The 19,824-nt window shown below is 33.2% G+C and overlaps 3 protein-coding genes across 5 annotated transcripts; 1 reads left to right on the plus strand and 2 right to left on the minus strand.

The window, feature by feature from the left end:
• Positions 1–90: 90 nt before the first annotated feature.
• On the minus strand, positions 91–6,918 carry LOC145223822 (cytochrome P450 3A31-like). Its single transcript, XM_080090217.1, has 15 exons — positions 6,580–6,918; positions 6,149–6,260; positions 6,025–6,074; positions 5,727–5,823; positions 5,560–5,639; positions 4,832–4,966; positions 4,260–4,326; positions 4,116–4,203; positions 3,921–4,051; positions 3,034–3,106; positions 2,490–2,650; positions 2,074–2,162; positions 1,591–1,728; positions 862–1,018; positions 91–628 (listed from the first exon to the last, which is right to left on the minus strand). Exons 1-15 carry the CDS (start codon positions 6,648–6,650, stop codon positions 548–550), a joined length of 1,530 nt encoding a protein of 509 aa, XP_079946343.1. The 5' UTR covers positions 6,651–6,918; the 3' UTR covers positions 91–547.
• Positions 6,919–9,309: 2,391 nt separating this feature from the next.
• Positions 9,310–12,585, plus strand: LOC145209300 (collectrin-like). Of its 2 annotated transcripts, XM_080079566.1 has the most exons (7): positions 9,310–9,390; positions 9,759–9,826; positions 10,464–10,528; positions 10,701–10,816; positions 11,067–11,162; positions 11,482–11,670; positions 12,159–12,585. In XM_080079566.1, the coding sequence occupies exons 2-7, from the start codon at positions 9,778–9,780 to the stop codon at positions 12,274–12,276; spliced, it is 633 nt and encodes a 210-aa protein (XP_079935692.1). In that variant the 5' UTR covers positions 9,310–9,390; positions 9,759–9,777; the 3' UTR covers positions 12,277–12,585. The 2 variants fall into 2 exon arrangements, with proteins under 2 accessions (XP_079935692.1, XP_079935691.1); XM_080079565.1 differs by lacking the exon at positions 9,310–9,390 and having other exon boundaries at positions 9,675–9,826.
• A 535-nt stretch (positions 12,586–13,120) lies between these two features.
• On the minus strand, positions 13,121–19,472 carry LOC145208946 (retinoid-inducible serine carboxypeptidase-like). Of its 2 annotated transcripts, none has more exons than XM_080079191.1 (13): positions 19,348–19,472; positions 18,599–18,680; positions 18,290–18,474; positions 17,927–18,069; positions 17,526–17,628; positions 17,307–17,381; positions 16,945–17,055; positions 15,689–15,808; positions 15,188–15,302; positions 14,583–14,756; positions 14,266–14,340; positions 14,102–14,188; positions 13,121–13,451 (listed from the first exon to the last, which is right to left on the minus strand). In XM_080079191.1, exons 2-13 carry the CDS (start codon positions 18,633–18,635, stop codon positions 13,318–13,320), a joined length of 1,359 nt encoding a protein of 452 aa, XP_079935317.1. In that variant the 5' UTR covers positions 18,636–18,680; positions 19,348–19,472; the 3' UTR covers positions 13,121–13,317. The 2 variants fall into 2 exon arrangements, with proteins under 2 accessions (XP_079935317.1, XP_079935318.1); XM_080079192.1 differs by lacking the exon at positions 13,121–13,451 and adding an exon at positions 13,472–13,723.
• Between the last annotated feature and the right edge of the window lie 352 nt (positions 19,473–19,824).

Consider the following 19,824-nt stretch of genomic DNA (forward strand, 5'->3'; position numbering starts at 1 on the left):
GCTATGAGGGCACAGTAAATCATTCGTTTGCTGATAATCTTTTGTATTACCAAGTAAGTAAGTCAAAACATAAACAGATGTAAAACTAGGTGAAGTGCATGATTGCTTTAATTATTAAAACACTCGGGCTTGTTAAGCTATAAACAACAAACGCAACACCATTAAAAAAGTAAGTGACATATTAATTAGTGCAGTGTTTCTCAACCACGAGCCCACAGACTTTTATATGGAGTCTTGGCGTGGTTGTGCTGAGGCAAGGATATTTTGACATCAAAAAATGTCAAAAAACAGTAAGTTAGACAAAATAGCAAATCAGTTTTTACTCTCCAATATGGCCAATCTCATCACCGGCTGCACTGATGAGACATTACGTATCGAAACAGTGTGCACTCTCTGCAGTTTATCTGGCTCTTCCCCTTATTGTTTCTCATTCATTCTTCGGCAAATAACAAAAATGTCAATTAACAGTTACCTAAGAATTAAAACTACTTTAAAAAAAGAATCAAAACTATTTTGAAAAAAAAAATTGAAACTATTTTGAAGAAATTCAATTTCTTGGGACAGCTTTTAAGTGAAAATTCTTTTTTGGCCGCATTGCTCCTTTGAATGTTACTTCCATTGGTGCACTCTGGAAAAGCAATCAAAGTTTTAGAAAAACTGATAAGTATTAAAAAAAATAGCTTAACAGGACTTAGTCTCACTTTTACAAATTGATAAAAAAAATTAGTTTACATATTATTTTTTTAATTCATACTGATTATATTAGTGCAACTATAAGTTTTTTTCGTTGATTGTTGGTCACAAGATAGGTAATCAAAAAAATCTTTAATCAGTCTACTAAGTCATTAAAGTGTTACCAACCGGTGTGTCCGATGCAACTTCAAATGAAAATTCATTAAGCAGTTTGCACATTGCGACGCGAATTTCCAACAAAGCCAATCTCATTCCAACACAATTTCTGGGTCCAGCTCCAAAAGGTTGAAAAACCATTGGGTCAATTTTACTCATATCCTCCATTCTACACAAAAACAAATGTTCTGTTTAATGCAAATTACCTATCAGTGGGGTTAATACATTTATTAATTTGCTGGTTTTGTTTTTAAAAGTAAGAATGCAAGGAAGTAATAAGGAAATTGAATCATTTGCCGGGGCATGGGTTGAGTAAGGTTTACTTTTGGTCAAAAAAATCTTAGTAAAAGAAAACATACTGACACAATAGCACTTACTATAACCCAGCCAGCAATAGTTGTGCAACGTTACAACTTATGGAAGCAAAAAAAGGGCACAATTGATGTGTAATGACGGAATGCGCTGCAGCTACACCCTATGCTACATGGTAAAACATTGTGTGTTTGTTTGTCTGTACACTGTCATTTTTTTTTTCAAAATGTACAAAATTTAGCCATTTAAAGGGACAGAAACCTCATCAGAATCCATGCAATTGTTAGTTACGCTGTCAAAAAAACTAACTTTGAAATCTAGCTTTAGAAATCTTTTTTTTAGAAGACAGAAGAGATACATTTTTTAACCTTATTTCAGTGTTGTATCTTAACTATAAATATGACTGAGTTTGGAATATTTTTTCTGTACCTCTCTGGTTTAAAAAGTTTAGGTTCATCCCAGTATTCCTCGTCATAACTCATCCCATACACTGGAACCTTTACCATCACACCCTTGGGAATATGAACACCATCAACATTAAAATCCTTTGCTGCATAACGTGAATTTCTGAAAATAAAAACACTTCATACAGTATTTTTTAATGCTGTGGCATGATGGTATTTGTTCTGTATTAATGTTTCAACAAGTTTGAAACACAACAATATTTTTCACAAATCATTTTTTCTGATATGTTTACTCAAAGTTGTCAAAATAAATAAACAAAGTAATGTTAAATTCATATTTTAAAATCTTGAAATCTAAACCTGTAATAAGAGTTTGACTGAATAATTTAGGAATGTTATTCAGTTTCTAACTTAGAGCATTTCTGCAAGCAATTTAATGCCAAAAGTAATCCAGAATTATCTACACAAAACCATAATACTGTTATTCTTTATTAAATTTATATGTTACCTTGGAAGTGGTCCATACAATCTTAGAGATTCGTTAATGCACTGGTTCAAATATTTCATTCCATTTACAGCCTCATATGTAAATGAACCCTACAATTAATTTAAAACAATGAAATTGTTATTATTATGACAGACTAATTTAACAAAAAACTTTTTTTAATGTAAAAGTGTGAACAATTCAGTATTTGTTAAATTTTAAAACACACACACATAAAACAATGTTACTAAGATTGTTTTACTATATTTCAAAGTGCAAAAATACTAAACTTAAACAAAAACTCTGTAATAGCTGAATATTAAATGAAAAAAACAACTTAAAAAATTGCCGAACTAACTTTGACATGACAAAATTTAATTCAGTACATTTGTATAATCTTTGCTTTACCAGATTTTTTTGGTATTTTTCAGTAAACTTACATATTCCTCAAGTGCTTGTTGTATTTCCTCGTACAGTTTTTCCTGAACATCCATGTGTCGAGCCAAGTTGAATGCAAGAAACATCATTGCATTGCCAGTTGTTTCAAACCCAGCTAACATCATAATCAGACTGTTTCCAACTATTTCTTGTCTGGACATTCCTGTGTGCAAAAGTACGTTGTATCATTCATAATCATATATTAAACAAAAATAATAAAATTTTGTTATATAGCTTACAAGAGTTTCCAAAACAAAAAAAAGTATTTTTTTAGATTTAGATTAGATTATAATTAGGCAAATCTGCTTAATTGCATAAGAATCATAAATTCCCTTCAAACCTATTTCCAAAAAAAATTATCTTTTGAAGTAATTTTATCAAAAACATAGCTGCCAGAGTACTAAAGAATACTTTCAGTTAGTTCCACAAAAAAAGTTTGGCATGTTGGGTGTGTGACGAACCATACTTATTTGTATCACTTTTAATGTACCTACTGTTATATCTATAGTACAAGAAAACAGCTAAATATTGAATTTATGTGTTTACCTTTGGCTGAATCTTGAGTAATTTTACTTTCTGGCACTTCAGCCTCCAACATCAACTGAAGAAGATCTGTTCTCTGTTCAAGGTAAAATTAAAGCTTGAATCGAAACATACAAAAAAGTATTGTATAAAGCAGTGAAAACTTTAAAGCAGTGGTTCCCAACTGGGTAGAAATTTTGAAACTTGAGGGAAGAAAAAATCTGTTTCATAACTATACACTTAAGCTCTGGGAATATGACATGTCAAGTTGGTTAAAAACTCAATTTCAATGATCTATGGTTTGGCATCTCATGTAGTGGATTACAAAGAAATAAAAATATTTTGAATTGTTAAGTGAGGAATATACCAAAAATGGTTGGGAACCAATGTCTTAAACCAGTGGTTCTCAACCAGGGCCCATGCTGTATTCTGGGGGCCACGGGTGTAGATTCACCAGAAACACCCACTAAAATATATTTCCTTTTTACTTTTATTCCCTAATTTAATTGACTATTTAATATACTATTTGTCTATATTGAGGTTTTTTATGATATTGGATTCTTGTTTATTCTATTCGACCTGTTTAAAGTCGAAATTAGTACCGAATTCCAACATGAGATTGCCATTTACATTTTTAAGGGGGCCACAGGTCCTACAGGGTTACTTGAAGGGGGCCATGAGGTCCAAAAGTTACTTTTAGGAGGCCACGGTCCACACAAGGTTGAGAACCACTGTCATAAACCCATCCAAAAAATATGAAGTAAATACAATTGTGCGTATTTTTAAACTGTTTTAATTAAAAACACTAATATCTGTCTGACAAAATACGAAGCACAGTAGCTTCATGTCCCGAATCAACATTGTTGAACAAGACTACCTTTCAAATAAAAAAATAATTTGTACCAACTTACAGATTTCAGGTTACTTGTTTCCCTTCTTTTGATCACCATATCAACCAGAGAAGAAAAATACCGAACACATTCTTTATTGAACAAAGTAACCCCCAATTTTGCTGCAATTGTTTCTGTCCATGGAAACATGTCTGAAAATAATTGAATTACCAACAAAAAATTGCAGGCAAAGTCCAGTCAAAATTGTTTACTTACAAAACAGTAGAAATATTGGACTTCCTGAAATGGTAAAGTCGAAAAACTTCATTGCCATTTTCTTGGTTTCAATTGACTCTGTGTTGTCCTGCATTAAAAAAGTGAGATCAAAAAACTGCTTGATCTACGTTCACAAAAACTTACCTTTCCATATAGGTTAGTGCTAAAAGCAGATGCACAAATCACATCCAATGAAAGAGAACCAAATATACTGAAAAGCAATAGCAGTAAAAAGTTACAGCAATGATGTAAAAATGTTTATGGTCTGTGAATAGTAGCAAGGCTAATAATAAAGGCCATTTTAAACTTGGGAATATAAAAAAGCTGTCTGGTATTACTAATGGGTTTACCAAAAGCACTTGAACCAATTGGGCAACATAAACAGCATTTTGGTAATAAACACAAGTGAGAAAACACATCCAAAGACTCCATGCTATGCTACCCCAGTGTTTCTGAACCATGTCAAGTTTTAGACTAGAGGTTCTTAAACTTTTTACCCCACCACCCTTTTTAACACTAGACTTCTTTAACAAAAACTTTCGGCATGTTGCTTACAAACCTATTCTGATGTACTGTATGTCTACCTTGAATACCAATACCAATTTACAAAATGCCCAAAGGTGGGGTGTGCTAACAAGTTTAGGAAGCTCAAATTGAGACAAATGAAAATGCTATATAGGTGAGGTGAATGATGTAGTATGGCCACATTTACTTACTCTTTAGTTTGGAATTCTCCGTCGTCTTCTTTTACATGTTTTCTTAGTTTTTCCACAGTATGTTCCACACAGTTATCAATAATTCCCATCATTTGCTTTAACTTAGCAGCAGAGAATGTCGGAGACAGAGTGTTTCTGCAAACAATAATGGTCAGTGTAAATTTCTTTTGAAAACAACTTTAACTTTTCTTATTCAAGTTTTAATTTAATTTGGATGATAAACTACAAACTTTGAATCATACAAAGTACAAATAATACCACTATAGCAAGTTATTTATTACTGTGTTTAAATCAGTGGTCCTTAACCTTTTTATCCTGATCGAACCACTATGATACTTTTCCGTTATTGGTCAAACCCCAACAAGATTCATCCTAGGTTTCTAACTTATTTTGTGCTTTTGACCATATGCTTTTGCTGCCATCAAAGAGTTGTTGTTTTGCTCCTTTCGAACAATGCACAGTGTTCTTTGTTACATCAAATATAACCTAGTTACAACCTTCCAATGTTTTGCCATCTAGCAAATAAAAATCGCTATTTTAGAAACTATATACAACTATAGTTTGATTAAAACGTTTGCCGAGTATTTGTACTTTCCAAAGAATTCGTCGCACCCCTGATTCAGCGTTGCCGAACCCCTTCGGTTCGATCAAACCCAGGTTAAGAACCACTGGTTTAAATCAACAAATTTGTTTTTTAGGGCGTAATATACCATGGCCTGATTCAATACCTGATTCTTCTCCATTCTTGACCTCCAACCAGATTTACCCCAGAATTTAACTCTGGACCATTGACTTTGGTAAAAATTTTCTGCACATAAACAGATTAGTTGAAAAAAAATAGTAAATTTGTTTATCAATCTGTATACTTTAGTTTGTTCAGTTATAAAATACGTACTTGACGAATGGGAAATGTTTCAAAATCTTTAATGAAGATGTGTTTCAGTATCTTTGGATCTCCCACAGTTATTTGTGGAATAAGACCATTGTAATTCCTGCAACACAATCAATGTATGTTGTTTACTTGTAGAAATAAAGATTTTGTGATCCAAACAGTGTTGTTAAAGAATAGTTGCTTTTTGAAAACATGATTGCATTCGTTAGTAACTAATAACAAAGGTGGCAGACATCTAAAAGTCTTAAACTTTACTGCTACAATATAATTTATATCTTGTCAGAACTGCAAAATATATTACCCATAAATATATCCAAACTTTTTCTTGTTAATCGCGTCCATTTTGAAAATCTAAAAAAATAAAAGCAATTTTCAATGAAAAAGATTTCATTCAAAAATTTTTTTGAAATCTTCACAATTCTTACATTATCTGGGTCTTTCAGAATTGTCCCGAGATTTCCAAGGCCCCGAATGCTTGGGGGATCATGGGGAATTCCAAGTTTGCGTAAAACCTGCCATTTCTGATTGATGTAGTACCTGAAATAAAGAAACCAGATAGGTGTTTTTATCTGCTTATTTAACTGTTTTTTGAACATGCCATTTAAAACGGGAATTTGTTTACTATCATCAATCGGTAATTTAGTTGGGTTCTGCTTTGTTAAAAAACAACAACAAATGTTTCTGCAAGTATCATCATAATCAGACCCACACTTAATCAATTTCAAATTGGCATGCCAAAACCTGAAAAATGAAAGTAACAACTAACAAAACCGGTTCATTTTATTCACTCTCTTTCTGACAAAAAGGCACACAAATGGATTTTGTCCAACCAACGACAATGTGCGCACAGACTTACCTTATTAGCAGAACAACTGTGATGCAAAGCAATAAAGTTTCCCAAGAAAACATGCAGCTTAATAACGACATTTTTATCTAGCAATAGGAAACTAAAAGCAATTTTCTTAGTAGTAGTATATAAGTAAAGCAATAAGTTTTTCTCCACTTTTTGCGAATGATTCGAGTTTCCTTACAACCGGCTTTATATACGTTGCTGGGATGCACGTCACGCCGCCACTATAAACTAACGACAGCCACAAAATTCTCAACACTTCGCTGTTTCAAGACAAACACGCAACCACTGATTTGGCTTTCGCAGTGTTGCGCAATCTGCCGGCAATGTTCAACTCCTCTCTGCTTTCCTCAAATCAGTTTTATCCTTGTAACAAAGTCAATTTGTTTTTGTTTTTAAATTGTTCAACGTAAAAACATTTTGTTTTATTCGACGAAACGTAAACAAACGCCAAAGCCGATATGTTGATCCCATGTGTCACGTGATTTGTGACGTCAAAAACCACGGAAACGATAATTGCGGGGAGTTCCCTATTTGGTAACAGCCAACAAAAATAGGAATGTATTTACACCAGGGGTTCTTAAACTTTTTCGGTCGCGCCCCACTTTACACTAATTATTTATTCTCACGCCCCTCCAAAAAAACGTTAGCACTAATGATGCTTGTCTTGTTTTTCGGAAACAACATACATGGTAGGTTCGCTTTAAGCTACTGTCAAGTTAGTTCCGAACGTTGGAAAAAGCCACTTCAACACTGATAAGTTGCGAAAAAGTAGGCTTTTGTTGATTGTTGATAAAATGTTGATTCACTCAAAGTCAGGGCAATCTCTAATGCGAAATTGCGAACAAATAAAGAATGTACAGCCGACTATATAGTACAGGGGTCACCAAACTACGGCCCGCGAGGTCATTTCATCCGGCTCGCGACCCAATTTTTGGTTTACCAAATCGTATTGTTAACTTTGTTACTGTCAAAAATTAATCTAATCCTTACGAAAGTTTACTGTTACGACATGTAAAATTAATATTACTCTCAAAGGATTGCACAAAACAAAAAGTGTTAATTGTGCGCAAACAATTGCCTTATTGTGTCACTTATGACGTAATATACAAGCATTCCTTGTAAGATGAGACTAACTATACAATTTAACAGATTTTAAATGGGGTTTCAAAAAGACCATATCTTGGCGCCCATATAAAAATCGCCTCATGGGCTAAGTATGAGAAGACGGCACTAGGGCATGTAAACTATGTAAACTAAAAGTTTGGTTTATACAACTGGTCATCCATTTCAGAATTGAAGCGTTTATACTTTAAACCAGGGGTCTCAAACTGGTTTGGGGGCCAAAAACAAACTTTTAAGTAAGTCGGGGGCCGCACTATCGACACATTTGTTACGGTGTAACATGACAAGAAAAGACATTGCGTGATTAAAAAGTGAAATGTGCATTAATGCCACTAACTACATTAAAAAACAAAATTGTAATAAATAGGAAACAGATATACAGTGTAGCAAAGTGAAAGAGGCAACTGTGCTATATTGCTTTGTGTGGAAACAATGGCCTACAATGATGCAACAATGTACAAAATATGACGCAACAATCGCAATTGCTGATTTTAAAAATGATCTCGCTCATTTAAACGCTGCATATACCACCAATAGAGAATGATTGTACCATGTAAATTCACCGGTCTAACAGGATATTCCGCCTAAGTAAAACACATAACTTCTAAAAATTATTTCGCGGGCCGCACAAAAACCCTTGGAGGGCCGCATGCGGCCCGCGGGCCGCGTGTTTGAGACCCCTGCTTTAAACAATAAGTTCGAAATCAGCGCCAACATAATTCCAATGCATTAATTTACAATTGTTTGGAAGTGAAAACTTTGCTGCCAGATTGTTCTGCGCCCCCCTTGCGAACCTTTCACGCCCCCCAGTTTAAGAACCCCTGATTTACACAATACAATCCTTTGCCTGAAGTTTGTTGTACCCTCATATTCTCACAATTCTGTTAAAAATGGGCTAGCATTGGATGCAAAATAAACTCATATAGCAAAGATAATGTTTGTTAACATAATTTTTTTTACAAAAGTATCAACTATTTACACAAGAAAACAAATTTTCCTTGTGCATGTTTGTCACAGTTTTATTAAAATGTGCACTACAATTGCAGAAATAATTATAAACCTGAAGTAACACATGTAGTAACTGCCATAACTTGGCGTGTACAATTATTTTGCAAATGCAATACAAGCCAAAAACAAAAACAGTTAATTTTGCATTAAAAAACCACCAGTAGAAAAATATGTTTGTTTAAACATCTTTCAGATGGACGATGGCCTTACTGATTTTTATGTTCTTTTAGGCAAATAGATTTTACACAGGATCAAATAATTTAAAAAAATGCTCTACAGTGTTTATAGTTTGCACAGGACTTAAACAACACAAACTTGTTTACTGGCAAAAATAAAAAAATCAGTTTACATTTTTTAATGCCTATATTGTAGTTTTACCACAAAATCTTTTTTTGTGTCTATATTTTAGTTTTACCTCAAAATAAGTGTATTGTAAACTATGTCGTACCAAAACCGTTTTGATTTTTTTATGAAGTGCAAAGAAATTGCATTTTTTCCACATGAAATAACATATAAACCAGACATTACTGCAGTGTATACCTGTTGTTAACAGAGACTAGTTAATATTTAACTTTATAGCAACTTCTGGCTTTTTGTCCAAAGCAAACCTTTGAGTCATAAGTCAGTAGGCAAATATTTGTTCAGTTGAAGACGGAAAATTTTTCCACACTTAGCGGACAATAGGTTGGTCTAAATTCATCTGCAGTGTGGACCTTAAAGTTTAGATTAGATGTCAAATAGTTCAAAAAAAGTAACTTAGTTAAAAAAGATAAATAGATTCAGTTAAAAACTATTTAATGTCAGATGGTAAAAGTTTTTATCAACTTCTTTGTACCAAATAAATGAATGAAATTTTTTTTTCTTAGGTAAAAGAAAATACTTTTCAATAAATTCTACTTGTGAAATAGGCCTTTTGATATTTTGGTACACAAAACTAATACACTGTTGTCACAAACATACATAATATCATTAAATTTTTGTTTTATTCAAGTGATTTTTTTGTATCTTGGTGCTAAAAATCATTTAACTAATTTGTGGTGCGTTTTGCGTAGTTTTCTTGAATTTAGAAAAATGATGAGGGGATTATTCTATGTTTTTCTGGGGTCATTTCTTTACTCAGGTTAGTCCCTTAACAAAGTTTTAATATCCATTGTGTTTGTAAATGTTGTTTAGTAAACAATGACCAACCATTTTTTGCACTGGCCAGCTTATAGCACATAATAAAGTTGTTGAAAAATACGTATAAGCCCACAAAACAACTGTGGTTTTAATTTTTCTTAATAAAACATAATTAAATGTTCAGTTCAGGAATTCACACCATTTTACTCCACCTTGCATATTAATTAAAAAAATGTTTTAAATGTAGCTTTTTGTAATGTATGACCGAAGTGCATAATAGTCACCTAACTTTTCAAAACAAAAAACTGGTTACCCAGATTAAAAACGCTATGGTTTGGCATCTGCGCAACAATTATGATGCCATGACATAACTAACTGCCTATAATAGTTTTGAGAGGCTTTGTAGCTTGCACAAAACATGAAATGACGTTTAGCATTCGAACAGTTGGACACATCTGGTGTATAAAAATGTACAACTTTTTAGAATAGATTTTATTAAAGTTGAGCCCAAAACTTTTATACTACTTTTTTGTCGATGATTTTACCTATATCAGGTGACAAAATACTTTTGTAGTTTTGCAATGTGTACTTTTGCCTGTTGTACTTAGTTGTTTACAAACATAAATATATGTTTTTAGCTCATGCACTCACCTGCAACGATGAAGAACTAAAAGTAACAGTGAAGGTTACTGATCCATCTCTGGTAAAATATTTCCCTTTTTTTACTCGAGAAGTTAAATAAATTAATCACAACAGTAAAATATAGTTAAGTGTGCCATGCACCATGTTTAAAGTTGATTTTCACTTGTCGTTGAAAATGATTTATGGAACAGTTTTTTTACCAGCATTGTAAAACAATTTTGCTCCTTTTCTAGTTTGATGAATATGAACAATACTTGTTTAAAGGCACTCTTGCCTATGCCATCAGAAAGTTTTGTAGCCTACCAGAAAAACCTACAGATTGTAATGCAGGATCAGTCGACATGACAGAGTGAGTAAATGTTTTGATGTGATTAAGTTGATTAGCTTGTGACAGTGGTTTTACTTGTATCTACAAACAAACTCCATTGTCATCGAGTTAACAAAACAAAATAAACTACGATCGAAATTGCATGCAATGCAGAGAATTTTATCTTTTTTATTAACTATTAAGCAAGTTTATCTATGTTTAGGTTGCTTACTTACAAAGCATTATGTATCTATTTATTTTCAAACCATTAAACATTTTTCTACCTTTGCAGCACCGTAAATGTTCACATTCTGCAGACAAGTAACCGCTTTGCAATGTGTATTGCTGTGAATGACTCTACACTAACTTTAATGGAGGATTCCTTCAGGTTTGACAGCTAACCAGTTAATTGTTCTAGTGTTTTAATAATTCTGCTTTATCATGAAGCAAAAAAAAATAGATTCTATATAAGACTACTGAGTTTATCACTCCCTGCTCAAGTGTTGAACATTACTTAAAATTTACTTGCGGCAAATAATTAATCAATGTTAAAGATGTTTTGAATGTTAAATGCCCATGTTTTATAAATTAATTAAAAAAGTTTAAACTTGAAAAACAATGTGAATATTACAAAAAATGGGAGATTTAACTCAAGTTTTTTGTAACATGTCAATTAACATCCATATAAACGACCTAATACATAACAGGTACTCCAGAGACAGGTTTGATGGGGGGCTTGAACTTAATGAAGACACTTTAGTTGTCAATGGAGTTGATCCAACTCTTAAACCTGATTCAGAACCAGCTTTTCCAATTTGGCTTATTCCTTTCATTGTTATTACTTGTTTGGTAGTACTGGCTGCAGTTGCTATCCTTGGCTATACAGTTTACCAAACGTAAGTGAATAGTTGATTTTAGTGAGATAGTGGTATAGAGAAAAGCATTCCTTTTCCATGGCTTAGTAATGTGCACAAATAAGTTAAATAATGCAAATGTATTTTTAATTGATTATACTTATGGATAACAAGTGGAAAAGCAAATACAAATCCCAACAACCAATAAACAAAAAAATAATATCAAACAAACTTGTGCTTTAAGTTTAATCCAATGTACAATTCCTTGTGGTTTATCTGACACACAACACTTACGGGCTAAATTTTTAGCTTACTGTTACAGTGAATCCAACTTCCAGCTAAGATTTTTAGTTAGTCGCTTGGGATTTTACTATGACATTTACTGAATTCACAAATTTCATAAACAAACCTGAATGGTTACAGGCTTTTAGTGTTTTTTAATTCATTAACAGTACAATATTTCACATGTTACTGTCACTAGTTTTGCTGCAAAATTCAACTGCAGTAATTTATTTTTTTCCTTTTTACAGCAAACGCACACCAAAGCATATTGATGAAGCTAGTCTAGCTGACAGTGATGAATTTGGAGTGGACAGCAATGTTTATGTCGATGACAATGACATGGGTGCAGCACGTACTGCTTTGTAAATATTTTTACAGCCAGTGTTGAAGTGTCTTATGAAAGAAACAGCTGTTACTGTAAACCTCACATGTATGTTTTAATTGTAAAGCAACAAAATTTAATTCCTCGCCCTAGTTTTGGTGTGCTTATTGGTTTGTTTGGGACAAGGTCAATTTTCCAACAACTTTTTTTAGGTTTATGTGAATCTTCTTATAAAGCTATTCCTGTTACTTCTACTTGCACATTGTTTAAAACTGAAACAATTTGCCATGGAGGTAAATCACCTATTTTAAGAAAATGGTAAAAAACAGTACTTTTATTCTGTCATGCAATGATTTTTATTGTAAGTATGTTCTGTTTATTCAACATTTTAAAGGGTAGAGTTTCATTTTTACATGTTTTTTAACAATCCTCGTTTTGCTTTGTAAAAACATGTTTTGAATGCATGTAAGTTTGTTGTAGTAAAGTGTAAAGAGTTTATTATGGATCAAATCTTTTATTTTATGTGAAAATTAAAAGATTGTTATTGCATAATTTAGAAAAAACTTTTGCTTTTTTTAAACTGAATAAACAATTAATAAGTAAATTTGTGATATTGTGACCAAAATGTATCTAAAGACAAAATATGGAGAAAAAACATGGCAGTAAAGCTAGAAAAGCTAAAATAATACAATGCCACATAATGTTAAATTTTGGGCCTGTAGAAGAAACAAGTTAACTTTCTTTTGTCATTTTCCTAGTTAGTTTTGACCTGGACATTGTTTTGGTCTGTTTAGGTAACTAGAAAACCTTTTGTAAAGCAAGACTGGTAGTTTAAATCCTGACAAATCAAAACCATAAAATGATATATCAAAAAATCCAATCTTAGAGCCCTTTTTGCTTCGTACATGTTCATCATGTGACATTTATTGCACTAAAAATCAGTAAACATATTCTAACACAAAATTAACACTGCATTTTTGACAGTTGAAAAAACTATCATATTCAATACAACATATTTAGTGCATATTAGTAGAATGTCAAATTAAGTGCATTGATTAATCGTCATCCTTTTTGGAAGTGCACATTTATGCTGTGATGATGTCATTAAGCATATGTAGAGTAAATTCTCCAGCATCCATTGGGACCATGTGACCTGCTTTCAAAACCCACCAAAACTCGAAGTTGTCAATTTTCTTTGAAAACCCACCAGTGTCTTTTCCTAGATAGACAGAAAACTCTTGTATTTAAATATATTGTTAGGTGGCACAAAGAGCATTCACAAGTATTTAAAGTGCAATTTGAGCAAAAATACAGAGGGTTAAGGCTTTTAGGGTTTGTGTGAGGTAAAACTTTGTTGTCTTAACCATAACCCAGTATCAGTGTTAATTTAAACAACTGTACTCTTTACGCCATTTAACAAACTTTTCGGTTTCTTGTGTTAGTGTAATGGTTTCTTGTGTTAGTAGCTCTACCAAACTTGCCTTGGCAAATCTGGAAGAGTAAAATCAGGGTGTGACATAAACCTATAGTTTAAAACAAATCACTTCCCCAACTTTAAACAAAACAACCCAACACAGCAAATGCATAATTGACACAGTATTTCAAATCAGGGGCTTGTTTTCAAACAAGAAAAAAATTCACAAAAAAATGAAATGGTAGTTTTAAAACAACCATTACTCAATTTTCCTGTAACCTTTTGTTATTGACTACAATGCTTACACTACATCTTGATAGCAGTTCTCTGAAACATCGTTTGTTTAATACAACTAAAAGTCTTATATTTAGCCATATGTTATTGGAAAACCTACTTTTAAATATCTACAAAAACCTTGCACCAGGCAAAACCACACTTTTTTTTCTAATATTTACCCTTATAAGCATATTCTGGTGTCCAGTCCATGCTCATGAAGTTACTCAATTGCTGCCAGTTCATTTTCTTCAACCATAATTCTTGTCCTGTTTATATTAATAAAACGCTTCAATTTAAACACTATGTATATCAAAACATTTGTTTATGAGCCTTTTTGCCCTACCTGGAGTGTCCACAATCAAGTCAAGGTGTCCATTGTAAACAACAACCTTCATTCCAGTTTCAATCAGCTTATCAACTGCATAAAAATACCAATAAATTAGGTTGTAAAAACAGTTGGCATATTATAACCCTGATTTTATATAAAGCATTGAGTGCCTAGTTAAAAGTGATAGTAGTCAGTAACACCTGAAATGCGTTCTTATGTCAAGCCCAGATAATGTATTGTTACTAATTTTAGCTTGTGAACAAGCCTCATTGGGCTGCAGAACTGTGTTTACTGGTCCGGGCCTTATGAAAACAATTTTTTCACACACCAACCTGTATCGATCACTGGTTTCATGAAGTCACCAGCCTGGGCATTGAACACAGCATTTGATTGTCCTCCCCATGTCACAGATTCTGGTATTCCCAGGTATGTTTTCACTTCACCATTCATCAAAGCATCAAGGGGGTCAGCCGCATAGTTGTTAACATTCTGGGAGTAGCCCTGAACTAAAAAATGATACAAATGGTACATTTTAAAAAATAGAAGGGGACTGGTATACTTTAATTAGAAAATTTTGGGTAGTTGTGGATAGGGACGTTTCTGTAAAAAGCTCAATGCACATCAATGTTTTATAATTGTTTGTTTATTAATGCTCCTTGTATTACTTTTATGATCATCAACCTTAGCTGTTTTTTGACGTAATTTGCTTAGATGCACAAAAAAATCTAAGGGCTTGGGGACCCCTCAGTGCTTAGTAAAATGGTACCAGTTGGTTTGTGCTTACCACAAATTAGGGATTTGAAAGTTTTAAAAATAGTTAATGTATGTGGGGTTCCATAATCCTAATCAATTAATAGGAGCTACCGGTTTCAGTAAAGAGGTTTGTAACCAGTGCCTAAAGTTGTTTATTATTTACACATAGGTTACTGTTACTTACTAAGTTCTTCTGGGACAAGGCCTGTAAGGTTTCTTGTATTTCGTCGAGATGCGAGATTGGGGTGATGAGGAGACAAGATGTTGTAGAAGTCAACGTTATCGGCATGGTTAATAATCTAGAAAAAACACAAACATTTAGAACCAGGTCAAGTTTTAAAGCTCTGGGAAATGTAATTTTATTCCAAAGACAACCTGTATAGGACGTCGAAACGTCGAAATAAAATTACATTTGCCAGAATAGCTCTACAAACTTGATATTATGCCTGGCAGCAATAGCTTATCTATTTAGAACTAGGTATTTTACACTAACACAGTTTAACACTAGTGTTCCTTGTGCGATATGAAATCAAAGTTAACAGTAAACTTTTAAAATTCTTTTTTTCAAAAAACATAAGCTATTGTTGTGAAATTGTAGAGCGATAACCCAACAAAAATTTGAGTGTGATAACCATATAAATAAAAATATGGTTTTCATCATAACATGCTACTAATTTTTACTTACAACACTTTCTGTCAGACTCCATAGATTTGTGGCTCGAGACCAATCTCCATTGTTTACTGCATTTTGTGTTGCTTGGGCAGCTTGATTGACAGCGGCAAGGCCTGGGTCATCAAGAAGACCCTGAAAGTACAAAATTGTATTACTGATTTGTAAAAAAAAAAATTTTTAACAATACTTTGAAACAAGGTGTTGTCAAATAGGAACATATTCTATTTAAAAAAGATTTGTTTTTGAGAAAAAAGAGTTATATAGATGTCAGTTGTATATTTGACAGCAATGCATGCAAATTTTTTCAAACATTTCCTGGTGAAAAAGTCACATGAATGGTTAATTATTTTCTGGCAGTCCATACCCCAAGCATCACATGTCTGCTTCATATAAGGAAGCATGACTCTGCATTGTCTGACTATTGCACCAAACACCAAAGCAAGAAACTCCACGACGATATACTTTAGTCAGTACAGCCGTTTTAAAAAAATTACTTTTGGGGGGCCTGTTGGTGAACCGCTGGGTCAATTGGGGTCAAACTTCAGGAGGATCAAATTTGGATTATTAACTAACATCTCTGTAAATTTGAATAAATTTAAAGCACTCTTTCTTGACCAAACGCGTCTCACAAACCAGCGTTAGACAGAAAAAAGAAAAAAAAATATGGACAAAAACAATATGTGTCCCCTTCAGGGAAGGGGACCCATAATAAATTAAAACAAAGCATTTTCATTATGTCATGTTAAACAAAAAATTACAGAGCACCTAGATATAAAGCTAACTCAGAGGTGTACGTCATTTTTATCAGAAATCACTCGACTAATAGCCTGTCGACTTCGACCTGATAGCCCTTATCTCAATTGCACAAACATGAACACCCTCGAAAACAAAGAACATGCAGTACAGGGTGTTTGCTAATGCATGAGTGACGTTGGATTTTAGATGTCCTTCCGCAATTGTGAAGTGTTTTTTGTTTTAGCTTGCATCATTGCTTATCACTTTGTAAATAAGGGCATGTTGGTTATTTTGCAGGCCACTTGAGAACTAGTTTCAAAGTTCATGTTGGTTGCATGCCATTCGGAAGCAAGGCAGTTGCAAAATCTGCCAAAGTGTCAAATGAAGGTCAAGAAAGAGTTATTTTGTTGGGGAATAAATAAAAAAATTCCCCAAATTATACATTCACATGTAAGTAATTCAAAATACTGGTAAAAATTGACAAACTACATTAAAGTCCACAATAATCGAGTTGAAATAACTCAAAAACATACTGTTTCATAAAGGTATTCTCCCCATGTATTAACAGAATCCATTGGTGAAATCCAAGCATCTCCAAGTCCAACTCCCTGTAGATTGACATCCATTGTACCTGCTTCAATTTCCTACAAAAACAAAAACCATAACGAATTGGTTTATTAAAATACTGCTACAAATTTTCAAGATACTTTCTTTCTAGCAAATCAAATTAACTCTTACATAAAGAAAACTTACACCTTTGCAAAATTTCTTGTCACCATCATGATCCAAATTGTGCACCATATTTTAGCTATTTTGGTTTGTGTTTTGGTTCTAGTTTTTTGCAATGGTATTTGGATTTGTTTTCTCTCAAATCTATCTAGCTTTAGTAACTTACCTGGCTAATAGCCAATGCACTTGCAGCTGCCATCTTTCCACCATATGATTCACACATAATATAAAGTGGGTTGGTCTGTCAAAAATACAAAAAAATGTTACAATATTTTACAACCCAAACTTGTGGAAATATACACTGAAGCTACTGAATGTGTTTTTTGTCAAAAAAATAGCCTTAAGTTTATTGGTTTATGGTGTAATGGTTCAATTTGATAGTTACCTTTAATTCAGGATGCTTTCCATAGAATCCCTTGAGCAAAGCAACCATGTCTGCTGCAATTTCATCAATGTTTGTTGTGTAGGCATTTGAATTGGTCACATAACTGAATTATAGTAATATTGTCAACAAACAGATGTAATTATTAAAGACGACATTTTTTATGAAACAACATGTATTGTTAAGGTAGAATGCTCAAACTTAGTTAAATTTAAAAAAGAATGTTCAAAGTGGCATGGAAGTTAAAAAACATGCAATGTGAACTTTAAATTATTAAATTTTTGCAATAAAATATGAGACAAAACAATTCTTGAATTCTAATACCAAATTTGCCCTAAACATATAAAAACCAAGTACTAAAATGGTTTAAAACATTTTTTAATGATATTGTGGACAAAAGGTACCTGTATCCAGATCCCACAGGATTGTCAATAAACAAAACATGACCCATTCCAGTCCATGAAGTTTCTCTTCGGTTTAAATCAAGATCCAAGGGTCCAAGTTCCTCAAAGTTTCCATACCCAGTTCCTGATGCTCCTGGACCTCCCTTTATAAGCAAAAAGTGAGATTTGTTAATTTTGATTTTGGTCACAGGGGAAAATCACTTAAAAAAAGTTGTGAATTTCTAGTGATTTATATATGGGGTCCTTAATGTTTTAGGAATTTTACACTCATTTAAACTTTTTAGAAATTATTTTTTACATGTAGTAAAATTAACAAAAACAAAATCTACCTAAATAAGGGAAATATAAATGTATTGTATATACCTGAAGCCAAATAAGGACAGGAATTGGATCAAGTGGTGATAAGAATGATGGTTGGTAGGTAGGGTCTTGGAAGAACAACCACCAAAACATATGAGCATCCTCTCTCACTGTCACATAGCCCCAGTCACTTTTTACAGAATCCAAACTCCTCTGGTTCATGTTAAGAACACCTCCATTACAGGTGGCTGCAAAACAACATAGTGATTTTTTTACCAGTAGTGTCACTTAAAAATTTTTACCGGTAGTGTCACTCAATCTATTTAAACACCAAAAACATATTGGTTTGCTCCAATATTGCCACAAACCTACCGACAATTGCAATGATCAGCAAAACCAAAAACTTCATGATGAATGTCTATGTTCCTGCTTTTCTCTATAATTTTCGTTCAACCTAAATTGCAAGAAATGTGTTACTTAGAAAATAATAAAACAGAGAGAAAAAGTCCACATCAGTGTTCGACCAACAGATGTGTGCATGTTTGGCACCAGTCTGATTGTTTTAAATGGACACTTGGTAAACAAAAGAAAAAAAGCCTGGCAGAGTTAGGACAAGATAGTGAGATAGGTAAAGTTTGGTAAGTATTTTGCATTTTTACATCCAGATTTGTACCTTGTTTAAAACCGATGTTTGAAGCATGTTTTACATGGAGCATTTGGTAAATAATAATGACACATTTCAACCATTGTTTGTGGAGAACAGGGTGTACGAATGTGGAATGTAAATATGTGAAGTCAGAGAAGATGTTTTAATCCTTGGTGTTTTACATGGCAAGAAAATTAAGCAACAATGCTTTACTCAGTAGACCCTGATCAACCAAATCAAAGTCACTAGTTAAAAAAGTCATAAATTCAGTCCGACTATTTTGCTTTTACCAAAAATAATATTAAACAAACTGTCACAATCCAAAATAACATCTTGATCTATTAAGAAAAACATTAAAAAACCATCAATTAAAATACCAACCTTCTGGGATTCACTTCTGTTATGAGATTATGACAAAGACTTTAAATTATTGATTTTACAACATTCGTCATAAAAATTGGTGGTCCATATTTACCTGTACAGTAGTCGTGTCCAAGTTGCAAGTCGCAATCCGACGAACGTACACTTTTTGCTTTATGAACATTTATAAATAAAACCAACATACTCATCCTTCACTTGATACTCGTTTCCACGAAAATTATCCGGAGATCAAACGAGAGAAAAAAGAAAAACGCAGTCACGCACCAATAAGCTTCATCGCAGGCAGCACCCGATTCGTCCTGAAGTCCTCGATTCCAAGCGCTTATGATACGCAAAAATCCCCGTTTCTTCTCGGGAGGTGTTTGAATTTTGAGTTGAGTTGAGTTTATTTCGCCGGTAATACAAATCGTAGCAGCACAATTGCGCTAAAATATTCACCAAGCCGGAAATAGCTGCGCAACGTTGGGACGTTATAAAGCTCGACAAAGGTAAGGGCACAATTGGTGGAAAGATGACAAACGCGTTGCAGCTACACCGTTTTGGAACTTGTGTTTTTATAACACAGGCAGCC

Source organism: Phallusia mammillata, chromosome 1 (genome assembly GCF_965637545.1).
Source record: "Phallusia mammillata chromosome 1, kaPhaMamm4.hap1.1, whole genome shotgun sequence".
Taxonomy (NCBI): domain Eukaryota; kingdom Metazoa; phylum Chordata; class Ascidiacea; order Phlebobranchia; family Ascidiidae; genus Phallusia; species Phallusia mammillata.

Bases quoted from the DNA above. Each gene is read 5' to 3' on its own strand.
- LOC145208946 (XM_080079191.1), bottom strand. From the start codon at position 18,635: ATGAAGTTTTTGGTTTTGCTGATCATTGCAATTGTCG. The intron at 14,757-15,187 runs GTAAGTAACAGT...ATCATTTTTTAG, and splicing joins CCTTGTCCCAGAAGAACTTA to TTCAGGGCTACTCCCAGAAT. The intron at 13,452-14,101 runs GTAAATATTAGA...CTGTCTATCTAG, and splicing joins ACCAGAATATGCTTATAAGG to GAAAAGACACTGGTGGGTTT.
- LOC145209300 (XM_080079566.1), top strand. From the start codon at position 9,778: ATGATGAGGGGATTATTCTATGTTTTTCTGGGGTCATTTCTTTACTCA. The intron at 10,529-10,700 runs GTAAAATATTTC...CTCCTTTTCTAG, and splicing joins AGGTTACTGATCCATCTCTG to TTTGATGAATATGAACAATA. The intron at 11,671-12,158 runs GTAAGTGAATAG...TCCTTTTTACAG, and splicing joins GGCTATACAGTTTACCAAAC to CAAACGCACACCAAAGCATA.
- LOC145223822 (XM_080090217.1), bottom strand. From the start codon at position 6,650: ATGTCGTTATTAAGCTGCATGTTTTCTTGGGAAACTTTATTGCTTTGC. The intron at 6,261-6,579 runs GTAAGTCTGTGC...TCTTTATTTCAG, and splicing joins ACAGTTGTTCTGCTAATAAG to GTACTACATCAATCAGAAAT. The intron at 2,651-3,033 runs GTAAACACATAA...TTTTGCACACAG, and splicing joins TACTCAAGATTCAGCCAAAG to GAATGTCCAGACAAGAAATA.